Source organism: Ostrea edulis, chromosome 7 (genome assembly GCF_947568905.1).
Source record: "Ostrea edulis chromosome 7, xbOstEdul1.1, whole genome shotgun sequence".
NCBI lineage: Eukaryota > Metazoa > Mollusca > Bivalvia > Ostreida > Ostreidae > Ostrea > Ostrea edulis.
In genome coordinates this window covers 68,194,462-68,207,294 of record NC_079170.1, presented here as the reverse complement: position 1 = coordinate 68,207,294, position 12,833 = coordinate 68,194,462, and the positions used below count along the sequence as shown (strand labels likewise).

At 36.6% G+C, this 12,833-nt stretch overlaps 1 protein-coding gene across 14 annotated transcripts in view; it reads right to left on the bottom strand.

Annotated features, from left to right (window-relative positions):
• LOC125677925 (ankyrin repeat domain-containing protein 26-like) overlaps window positions 1-12,833 on the bottom strand; it is a 101,396-nt gene that overhangs the window by 66,522 nt on the left and 22,041 nt on the right. For 12 of the 14 annotated variants that reach the window (XM_056145168.1, XM_056145169.1, XM_056145172.1 and 9 more), the window contains 9 exons: window positions 11,683-11,870; window positions 9,978-10,034; window positions 7,891-7,938; window positions 6,025-6,633; window positions 4,997-5,071; window positions 4,682-4,906; window positions 1,956-2,120; window positions 1,635-1,850; window positions 1,021-1,137 (listed from right to left, as the gene is read on the bottom strand). In XM_056145168.1, coding sequence (XP_056001143.1) covers window positions 1,021-1,137; window positions 1,635-1,850; window positions 1,956-2,120; window positions 4,682-4,906; window positions 4,997-5,071; window positions 6,025-6,633; window positions 7,891-7,938; window positions 9,978-10,034; window positions 11,683-11,870 — 1,700 coding nt within the window. The remainder of the gene's footprint in view (window positions 1-1,020; window positions 1,138-1,634; window positions 1,851-1,955; window positions 2,121-4,681; window positions 4,907-4,996; window positions 5,072-6,024; window positions 6,634-7,890; window positions 7,939-9,977; window positions 10,035-11,682; window positions 11,871-12,833) is intronic. The other 2 variants (XM_056145179.1, XM_056145180.1) reach the window with 1 other exon arrangement.

Here is a 12,833-nt window from a genome sequence, read left to right as displayed (position 1 = left end):
TTATGTTAGTTACTAATGATTTAATTACTTGTAGTTACATAAAGTGCTTCATTATTTGTTTTAGCGCATACAGTACACAGTTTTGTATATTTATTTGTAAGGATCATATGTATGTACAATGTGAGCACAGGCAAATACACTGAACACGTACATTAAATTTTAGTGCTTTGAAATACATGTAAATGTTAACATCATCATAATTTATTTACTAATGCAAATGGTTAAATCCAATGATAGAATGTGTTTAATTCACTATGCATCAATAAAGTAGGCACATATTGGCTACTTATGCAAAGCTAGAAAATATGCGATTCAATTATCCGGACGCTTCATTTATCCGGACGATTTTGCTGGGAACCAAAGTGTCCGGATTAACGAGGCTCCACTGTAGGCTAATGTTAGATTCTTAAAAATTTCTTCAGAAAGAATTATTAACTTAATATGCAAGCCGACTTAAACGTGGGTATATATGGTAAACTAGTAGAGTTATACGTGGGTATATACGGTAGGTAAACTAGTCGACTTATACGTGGGTATATACGGTACGTAAAATAGCCAAGTTATATGTGGGTATATACGGTAAACTAGCCGAGTTATATGTGGGTATACACGGTAAACTAGCTCAGTTATATGTGGGTATATACGGTAGGTAAATTAGTCGAATTATACGTGGGTATATACGGTAAACTAGCCGACTTATACGTGGGTATATACGGTAAACTAGCCGACTTATACGTGGGTATATACGGTAAACTAGCAGACTTATACGTGGGTATATACGGTAAACTAGCCGACTTATACGTGGGTATATACGGTAAACTAGCCAACTTATACGTGGGTATATACGGTTCACATTCCTCTCTAGATACAATCTGTGGTTTGATTTGACTCTATGACAACAGACGTCGCAAAATTCTCAAATGATTGAGCAGGAGAATATTTTGAACTAGCAAAGCAGGTCATTGGTTGCTTGTTGGATCATAAAACGTGGATTGTAAGGGAGATAATTACGATCCTTACCCTCTTCTGAGACCCTGATGAGGAGTCCAGGGAGGACAGAGATTTAGGGGACAGGGGCTGTTCCTCCATTATGTCACCTTCCTGAATACCAAATTCCATCTCCAAGTCCCTCTCTCTCTGCAATAGAATTAAATGCATACATCCCTACAGGTATTTATTGATGGAAATTCCTGTTACTTTGCCAGGTTTTGTTTTCGTATGAAGTTCTGAAGAAGAAAAACAACAACAACAAAAAGACAAGAGCAAATGGACTGCTGTTGTATATAAGATTGATTGATTGTTTGATTGATTGATTAAATATTGTTTAACGTCCCTCTTGAGAATATTTCATTCATATGGAGACGTCACCATTACCGGTGAAGGGCTGTAAAATTTAGGCCTATGCTCGGCACTTATGACCATTGAGCATGGAAGGGATCTTTATCGTGCCACACCTGCTGTGACACGGGACCTCGGTTTTTGCGGTCTCATCCGAAGGACCGCCCCATTTAGTCGCCTCTTACGACAAGCTAGGGGTACTGAGGACCTATTCTAACCCTGATCCCCCACGGGACCTGTTGTATATAAACTACCAGTAGAGTTATAGCTCATATCCACATTAATAATGCCCCTACCATCTGTTCATCCTCAGCCTCTCTCCTCAGCCTCTCTTGACTTTGCCTCTCCTCCTCCTCCCACATCTCCTGTCGTGCCAACTCGGCCTCTCTTTGGATTTCCTCTAACCTGTGTTCCTCCTCCATGGTTTGTCGCTGTTCTTCCTCCCATCTCTTTTTCTGATCTTCCTCCTCTGAATTCTGTTGCTTAAATTTCTCCTGCTCAGCTTTCAGCTTCTGAGATGAAAGATTGCAAAATATGCAGCAAAATGAATATCTTTAAATTGCAGTGCATTTCTTATCCAAATGCTGCTGATAGCTTTGTAGTTAGGAAGAGCATACCTTTTCCTGCTGTCTTTCAATCTCCCATTCGCTGACAGACTCCTCCTCTATTTCTTCAGACACAGAGTGGTCTCCCCTTTGGGAACTCTCCATGGTTTGTGGTGGTGGAGGTACACCATAGACAGGAGGGGCTGATTCTGAGGGCATCATATCATCACCGCTGATCTGTATAACGTGTTTGTGGGACATGAAATGACCACAAACATAATCAAGAAATGTAACTAAGAAATGTGACAAAGAAACATAACCAAGAAACGTAACCAAGGCCTAGTGCAGTATGGATGACCTTGACCAATGAAGTTCAATCGTGAATTTACTCCACGACTGGACATGAAGCATCTTGTATACTTCTAATATACTTCATAAGCTTCGATAACAATTAGAATCGGTAGCTACATATATACAGTCAGACAGAGAAGAGGATTTTCAAAAAATGAAATTGTCAATCCAAAACAAAAAAACAATCGTCAATCCAAACAAAAATAAAATTGTTAAACCTCTATGTTAGTTTCAATAAATGAAATCACAAATACATCCTTCCCTAACAATAAAGTACGTAACTGTGTCTTCATTACAGAAATTGACACATCTTTATCAATGCCACTACTAAGTTCTCTCTATATCCTAGAGTTCTTGGTAGGATCTTGTCAAGAAGAGTTTTGGCTTGGATTTCTCAAAAAAATCTCAAAGTTAACTTGAGTTTGAGTTTTCTTTTATTTGTGCAGGGTTTGAGTAAAATCTTAGACTTTACTGATTAGCATATTCTGACTTTTGGATTTATGAAAATTTACTGACTTTTAAAGTCCAAGTTTCAACTTAATTCTATTTCGAGAAATGGAAAGAAAGACTCACGATTTGAGTCCCAGAAAATTTTGACAAGCTTTAACAAATTTTCATGAATGCAAAATTCAATATTTGCTAATCAGTAAAGTCTGATATATACCGATTAATCGAAGAACACGGTTACCCACAGTTTCTACACATATAGAGAACACGGATACCCACAGTTCCTACACATACAGAGAACACTGTTACCCACAGTTCCTACACATACAGAGAACACTGTTACCCACAGTTCCTACACATACAGAGAACACAGATAGAACAAGGATACCCACAGTTCTATGGAGCGCCAAATTAACATAAACTCAAATAATTAAAGATATCTTCAATTATTTGAAGATATCATCAATTCATTTATTGCTCTCTTTAATTGAATTAATGCGCGCATTAAATCAATTATTGCTCTCATCAAATGAATTAATGCGCGCTTCAATTCAACTATTGCTCTCATCAATTGAATTAATGCGCGCATCAATTGAATTAATGAGAGCAATAATTGATTTAATGCGCGCATTAATTCAATTATTGCTCTCTTCAATTCAATTGATGAGAGCATCAATTGAATTAATGAGAGCAATAATAGATTTGATGCGTGCATTAATTCAATTATTGCTCTCTTCAATTCAATTGATGAGAGCATTAATTTCGTAGAAATATTGCTCGCAATAATTGATTTACATGTAGAGCTCGGTATAAATAATTTGATGATCTCTTTAATTCAATTGAAGATATCTTTAATTATTTACAATGCTTTTGTATAAGGAATTAATGCGCGCATCAATTCTTTTAAAGAGAGCAACAATTCAATTAAAGATATCATTAATTCAATTGTGAATATGTTGAATTGAAGATATCTTTAATTATTTAGTTGCTCTCTCTAAAAGAATTATTGCTCTCTTCAAATGAATTAAAGATATCATTAATTCAATTGAAGAGAGCAATAATTGAATTAATGCGCGCATTAAATCCATTATTGCTCTCATCAAATGAATTAATGCGCGCATCAATTCAATCATTGCTCTCATCATTTGATTTAATGTGCGCATTATATCAATTATTGCTCTCTTCAATTGAATTGTAGCGCGCATCAATTCAATTGTTGATATCATTAATTCATTTGAAAAGATCATTAATTCAATTAAAGCGCGCATCAATTCAGCAGAAGAATTAATGCTATCATCAATTCATTTAATGCGCGCAATAATTCAGAATTGAAGATATCATTAATTATTTGAAGAGATCTTTAATTAAATTGTTGCGCGCATCAAATGAATTGATGATATCTTCAAATAATTGAAGATATCTTCAATTATTTGAGTTTATGTTAATTTGGCGCTCCATACAGTTCCAATACATACAGAGGACACTGTTACCCACAGTTCCTATACATACAGAGAACATGGATACCCACAGTTCCTACACATACAGAGAACACTATTACCAACAGTTCCTACGCATACATTACAGAGAACAAGGATACTCACAAGTCCTACACATACAGAGAACACTGTTACCCACAGTTCCTAGACATACAGAGAACATAGATACCCACAGTTCCTACACATACAGAGAACACTGTTACCCACAGTTCCTCTGCATACAGAGAACACAGATACACACAGTTCCTAGACAGACAGAGAATACTGTTACCCACAGTTCCTACACGCTCATTACAGAGAACACAGATACCCACAGTTCCTACACATACAGAGAACACAGTTACCCACAGTTCCTACACATACAGAGAACACTGTTACCCACAGTTCCTACACATACAGAGAACACAGATACCCACAGTTCCTACACATACAGAGAACACTGTTACCCACAGTTTCTACTAGCTCATTACAGAGAACACTGTTACTCACAGTTCCTACACATACCTCTGAGTCCCATTCTGAATCTTCATCTTCCTCTTCTGCTGTTGGTTTTTCCTGTCTCTGTGGGGCACTAGAAGCTTGATTACCCAGGACTGGCTTCACTTCCTTTTCCTCTACAGTGGGGATAGGTGGCTCCATCTTCTGGATATCTGTCTGCACAGGAAGTTGATCATCATTTATGTCATCCTCCACGTCTTCCATGACTTTCATCTCTTCTTGCTTGGATTTCTGATCAAATTTTTAGCACATTTTAATCATACTATTGAAAATGAATATGATGAAAACCTCAATGACTTCAAAATATAACACATTACACACCTGCTCAGTAAAGTAGGTCATATTTTGGACTCTTGGGGTCACCCCATCCTCTGTAGAATCCCAGTGGCTAGTTGTCTATAAATAAACCAAATTAAACAATTAGCCAATTGAAGTATACATTTCATTTATATTCACTGAAGAAAAAGCTTTGTTACATAAAACAAAAATAAGAGCATTTCTGTAATACATCTTTAAGATTTCAAAACACAAAGAAAATGCAAAACTATTAAAGCAACAATGCTTACTATACAGCTGTACATTCTTTTGTTATTATGATAATGTTCATTGGGGGAAAATGGATGCATTTGGTGCAATTGAAATACCATATATTGGGTAATTTTGGCACTGGAAATATATAGCGAATTTTTCTCAAAATTGTAGTCTGAAATCTTAACGCTTTATTTTTGGTGTATTAAACAAGTGTATTACGTAAATAAAACAAAATTTGGGCACTTTTACCATTGGCAAATAGGAAAAATTTCATGCGCACCAAAATAACCCTATATTTCTGTAGTTTCTGATGGGTGAAGGAAATTTGCCAAAATTCCTCTCCACATCAATCATCATTATGTTGGATGAAAATCCACTAAAAATAAAATGCCTTTTGATATTTAAAATTTTCATCTCTAGAAAAACTTCCAGATATATCAAATTGCTAAAATTACCGTACAGACAATGCATTACTGTATTTCTATTTTATATATGGAATTAAAAAACAAAACACATTTTCAAACACAACACAATCATGGTGAGAAAAACAATTTTCTAAGATCAGTACACCACAGCAACCATTCTATATTAATAGACCACACCACATTACACCACACCAAACTAACAAACCACACTACGGTCCACCACACAAGATTATAGTCAAACTTATCACTGCAGACGTGAATAAATGTGTCTCAAAAGTGTCATGAACAGAAAACACTGTATATAGGTGTTACCAAATCACACAGAAATAAAGTGATCAAGACCTGTCTTTGTGCAGATATGTGCTTCAACACGACCAAGTTAAAATTCTCAACCTCTTCGTCAGAAGCCACTTGCTGCGGCGAGTCCTGGGGCTGGAGTTTCATCGTTGCCTTGTCTTTATCCACCGACCTTGAACCCAACACCTGGGCAACCTCAAGGTCAGTTTCTGGGTCATCGCTCACTTCCTCATCCTTATCAGGACCCGATGGTTCCCTCTGGTTTGGAACTTCTTCGATTTGGACAGGAATTTCCCCTGTCTCGATTTGAACTGGAATTTCCTCTGTCTCAATTTGGACAGGAATTTCCTCTGTCTCGATTTGGACAGGAATCTCCTCTGGGTCCATGACATCTACCCGGGGCGACTCGTCCTCGATGGTGAAATTCATCACATCATTGTTCGTTTCTTCCTGGAAAGGCTCCAGAGGGGACACGTTCATTTCAAAATCGTCACTAGGGGTGTAATCCAGTGCTATGGGAGAGTCCCCGATCCCCCGCAGACTTCCGTCCCTCTTCACTTCCTTCAGACTACCGTCCCCGTGAATTTCCATTCGCTTCGGTTTCGGCACGACCTCGCTTTCCTCTGAGTCGGACAGACCATCGTCATTGTCCGAGAAATGGGTCACCTCGTACCTTGCTTTCACACGATTATCCACGCCAATGTCCTGTGAATTCCAAGTCAGCCATGAATTCCCAGTCAACCGTGAACGATGTAAAACATTTATGTAACAAAACAAAACACTGACACATTTAGCACATGTAACAAATATCCAAAACTTCCTACCACATTGCATTTAGAACAATACATCAAATGTTCTAGAAAATGCCATTAAATTTTTCATTGCATGCCTTTTAGTTTAGAACTACAATGCGTTAGTAAAATCTAATGTTCTAGAAAATTCTGTTAAAGTTTTCATTACATGCCTTTAGAACTACAATTAGTTAAATCTGATGTTCTATAAAATTTTGTTAAACTTTCTATTGCATGCCATAAGGACAACTTTTAGTAAATTTAAAATTCTGGTGAATTTCATAAAATTTTATTACATGCCTATAGAGCTGAATTATGTATAAGTATAATCTAATATTCTGTGAAACTCGTATCTTTTTTATACTATGTTTAATTTGTCCATCCTAAACACATCAGGAGGGGGAGGAGAAAACAAAGGTAATTATTTAATGTGATTAGGTTATTATAAACAATCTTATAAAATTGGAAACATCCCACTATACTCGCATGGTCCAGATCTACACTGAGAAGGGCGGGGATTTAATTTGATTAATGTATAAAAGCGAGTCAGACTATAAATCCCCCACTATATACACGGTACGGGGGGGGGGGGGGGGGGGGGGGGGGGGGGGTATCTTGATTAACGTCTCACTCGAGAATTTTTCACTCATATGGAGACGTTACCAATTACCAAGACCGGTGAAGGGCTTCAAATTTAGGCCTATGCTCGGCACTTATGGCCATTGAGCAGTGAGGGTTCTTTAGTTAGCGTGCCACATCTACTGTGACACGGGTCATCCGTTTTTAAGGTCATCTCCGAGGACCCGTGACATTCACACCAGATCCCGAGCGTTTCGCGATGGAACTGTCACTACCTGTTTTAACGACTTAGGTGTGTCGCGGCCGGAATTCGAACCCCGGGCCTTTCGCATGCGGGGCGAACGCTCTAACCTCTTGGCCACCATGGCGGCGGCGGCGGGGGGGGGGGGGGGGGGGGGGGGTTGTTTCAATTAATTTGGTTAATGTATGAAAGTGACTGTAAATATCCCACAATCATCAGGTCCAGATCTACACTGGGTGTGTGTGTGTCATTTAATTTGGTTAATGTAAAAAAAGCTTGGTCTGGATCTACACACGCCGGGGGGGGGGGGGCCTGTTGTCATATATATACTATAAGTATCCCACTACTCACTCGGTCCGGATCCAAATCAGCTTCCAGATCACTGTCCCACTCCGACCCCTGAAATAAACAGGAACAACAAATAAAATTCTTTGAAATAGGGATTGCAGGGAAAAGTTTAAGACATTTTGCAATTGAAACTGATGCCCGATATCAAATACAGGGCCATTTAGTGATCCGATATGAAACAGATGCCCAATATCAAATACAGGGCCACTTAGTGATCTGATGTGAAACAGATGCCCAATATCAAATACAGGGCCACTTAGTGACATGATACGAAACAAATGCCCAATATCAAATACATGCAGGGCCACTTAGTGACCAGATATGAAACAGATGCCCAATATCAAATACTGGGCCACTTAGTGACATGATACAAAAAAGATGCCCGATATTAAATACAGGGCCACTTAGTGACATGATACAAAAAAGATGCCCGATATTAAATACTGGGCCACTTAGTGACCTGATATGAAACAGATGCTCGATATCAAATACAGGGCCACTTAGTAACTTGATCCAAAGAGTCAGATCACGTTGAGTTGACAGAGCGGATCATCAGATCACACGAGACGCGGCAGGCGTGGTTCATCAGATCACACGAGATACAAAGCGTCTCGTGTGATCTGATGATCCACGCCTGTCAACTCGGCGTGATCCAACTCTTTGGATCAAGTTACTGTAGTAATAATATATATTTATTGATTTCCATCACATCTGGGTGAGTTTCTAACAATATTTCTATGTACTGACTATATGGAGAGTTTCACACAATATTTCTATGTATTGACTATATGGAGAGTTTCACACAATATTTTTATGTATTGACTATATGGAGAGTTTCACACAATATTTCTATGTATTGACTATATGGAGAGTTTCATACAATATTTCTATGTACTGACTATATGGAGAGTTTCACACAATATTTCTATGTATTGACTATATGGAGAGTTTCACACAATATTTCTATGTATTGACTAAATGGAGAGTTTCACACAATATTTTTATGTATTGACTATATGGTGAGTGTCATACATTATTTCTATGTATTGACTATATGGAGAGTTTCACACTATATTTCTATGTATTGACTATATGGAGAGTTTTACACAATATTTCTATGTATTGACTATATGGAGAGTTTCACACAATATTTTTATGTATTGACTATATGGTGAGTGTCATACATTATTTCTATGTATTGACTATATGGAGAGTTTCACACAATATTTTTATGTATTGACTATATGGAGAGTTTCACACAATGTTTCTATGTATTGACTTACATCAGATCTGGGTGAGTTTCACACAATATTTGTATGTATTGACTATACGGAGAGTTTCATACAATATTTCTATGCATTGACTGTATGGTGAGTGTCAAACAATATTTCTATGTATTGACTAAATGGAGAGTTTCACACAATATTTTTATGTATTGACTATATGGTGAGTGTCATACATTATTTCTATGTATTGACTATATGGAGAGTTTCACACTATATTTCTATGTATTGACTATATGGAGAGTTTTACACAATATTTCTATGTATTGACTATATGGAGAGTTTCACACAATATTTTTATGTATTGACTATATGGTGAGTGTCATACATTATTTCTATGTATTGACTATATGGAGAGTTTCACACAATATTTCTATGTATTGACTATATGGGGAGTTTTACACAATATTTCTATGTATTGACTATATGGAGAATTTCACACAATATTTTTATGTATTGACTATATGGTGAGTGTCATATATTATTTCTATGTATTGACTATATGGAGAGTTTCACACAATATTTCTATGTATTGACTATATGGAGAGTTTCACACAATATTTTTATGTATTGACTATATGGTGAGTGTCATACATTATTTCTATGTATTGACTATATGGAGAGTTTCACACAATATTTCTATGTATTGACTATATGGAGAGTTTCACACAATATTTCTATGTATTGACTATATGGAGAGTTTCATACAATATTTCTATGTATTGACTATATGGAGAGTTTCGCACAATATTTCTACGTATTGACTATATGGAGAGTTTCACACAATATTTCTATGTATTGACTTACATCAGATCTGGGTGTGATAGTCTTCTTAGCGTTCTTTTCCACCTCCTCTTGACTTGCCTGTAATTCAAGAAGAATTTCATTCCTTATTGTCTAGGAATCCATAAGTAACACTACATAACACTTTGTTTTGTTGGGTTAAATCATTATGGACGACAGAATCAGTGAAGACATAAATTTGCAAAAATAATTAGGGGAGAGTGTTGATATTTCGGACAGTATATGATGTATTTCGGATATGCTCATCATCTAACACTGAACCTAGGCATACTGTATATCGGTTGATTCAACGAACATTCTAAATTGTGCTCCCGGGTTTCTTCGGATTTTTTCCTGCCATGTATGCCACATATCAACACTTTAACACATTTAGAGAGAAGGTTGTAACTTTGGACGGTGGTGTTGTTATTTCGGACACATGGTGTTATAACTTTGGACAGTTAGGAAATTTGGTTGTTGCCGTTTATTTCGTGGTTCAATGGCATTTTATGCTTTCGTTTTTGCACATTAGATGATTTTTTCATTTTTGGTAGTATTTTTTATTTTGTTTATAATTCTTTAAGTATGGTTCCACGTAAAAATCAGGCAGAGGGTGATAAGTCGACCGCCGGGCATTGAGTCGATACTTATGTATATTGTAACATTCTTTATAGGAACTCATTCGGTGATATTATTTTTTTTTTTGTATGTCGATGCACCTTCACAGTGCTGTGTTACTAAAAATAGAACACATCCATTTTCAATAAAAATGATCCATAAAACTGCCATACTTTCTTTCTACATGGACTTATCACGAAAATGCGATTTTGCCTGATTTTTACGTGGAACCATACTTAATTATATCGGTAACTTTTGCCAGAAAACTTGGTCTCAACAGGACTTGATTTTACCAATCAAACAAAATGGATGCCAGGGTCTTGAACTGCAAAGCAGGTGAAGGTCATGTATTTCAATCAACCAATCAGAGCTGGGTAACACATGCGCATAGTATTAGGTGTATTCCAATTTGTAAATATATCAAGTTCGGAAATCAGTTTAAATTTAGAACAAATAACTATTGTAACGCAATAAGATATAATGCTGTTTTCTTGACTGTCCGAAATATCACACCCGTCCGAAATATCAACACTCTCCCCTATCCTTAAAAAGATTTAATAACATCATATTTTTCAGCAACAACATAAGTTTAATTCAAATATTTAATGCACAAAAATAAAATTAATCTAAAATAGGCCTGTTACTTGAAATCCCAAAAATAAATTTAGAGCAGTGTGACCCGATAAATCCACAGTCATCATTTCTTGGACCGGGATCAACAAACTGTCTCCATGACAACTGTACCAGAATAAACATACACAATTCCATGAAACAGACACAGAAAATCTTAGAGGTCCTCTCCATAAAACTCTGACCTACAAGTGTATGTCCAGTTTTTGAGTATCCCCGGCCCAGGGGTGATATAACTGACCTGTGTCCAGTTTTTGAGTATCCCCGGCCCAGGGGTGATATAACTGACCTGTGTCCAGTTTTTGAGTATCCCCGGTCTGGTGGTGATATAACTTACCTGTGTCCAGTTTTTGAGTATCCCCAGTCTGGGGGTGATATAACTGACCTGTGTCCAGTTTTTGAGTATCCCCGGTCTGAGGGTGATATAACTGACCTGTGTCCAGTTTTTGAGTATCCCCGGTCTGGGGGTGATATAACTGACCTGTGCCCAGTTTTTTAGTATCCCCGGTCTGGGGGTGATGGTGACCTGGGTGGAATCCCACTCGCTTTCCTCGTTATCTGGGCCGGTGATTTTTGGTGGTTGAGTGGCAGGGAGAGGCGGGTCTGAAACATCTGAGATTTCTGGGCCGCTGTCACATTCATCGTCTATCCCAAGATCAGCAAGAAAGGCTAGAAAATATCGGAAACATATAAACCTCGGAAATCGTAGTAAGACATCTAGATTTAGGTATACTTTCTGGGTTTTTTAATGTTTCTATAATTAGCTATGAGAATTTTTTTCTTTATTTGACAATTTGAAAGTATGCTGCGGAAATTTAAAAACAAAAAATTTACATACAGTTTTAAATTTACAGAATTACATATGTACTGGTTCTTTACATATAGAAATTAAAGATTTGTTCAATCATTTACAAATTCAAAAACTTTCAAAGTTAAATGAATGGAATGCATTTGTTATTAAAAAAAAACAACTTTAATAGTGAGAAAGTAAGCTAAGGTGACTGTAAATCATTACTTTGGAGACAATATAAATCTTATTTTTCACAAAATTCAGTGTAAAACACACAAATGAAAGGTGAGCATGGATTTTTTAATGAAATCTACAATATGCACCACTAAAAGGTAAACGTCTATTCTATTTCAATCTCCTTTCCAAACTTATTTTTTAACTTTACAATTTGAGGTAAATATGAATTTACATATTTGAGTAAAATCCCCTGAAATAAGAAGATTAGGAAGAAAAGAAAAAGACTATGCAGATTATCTAGATTTAAACAATGAATAACTCTAAACAAAAATCCTAATCTATTCAGACTGTACAGCTACATGAAGAAAATGCTAATCTATTCAGACTCTACAGCTACATGAAGCAGATATTACAATACTTAAGTTACTTGTTGACCAACAGTAAGAGATAAAATGTGTTACTGAGGGGAAAGGGTGGTGAAAGCAAATCATGTGGCTGTGAGAGTTTGAGATCTCTATCTTGTCCTTGAATTTCATCTCATAAAATTTTATTTTCATCAATATACATGTAATCTCATTCATTAAAACAATGAGCATAGCTTCAACTCAATTCAAATCTCATTACAATTTCTTTGATATCTATCGCTGAGAGAAGTTAAAGCTGCC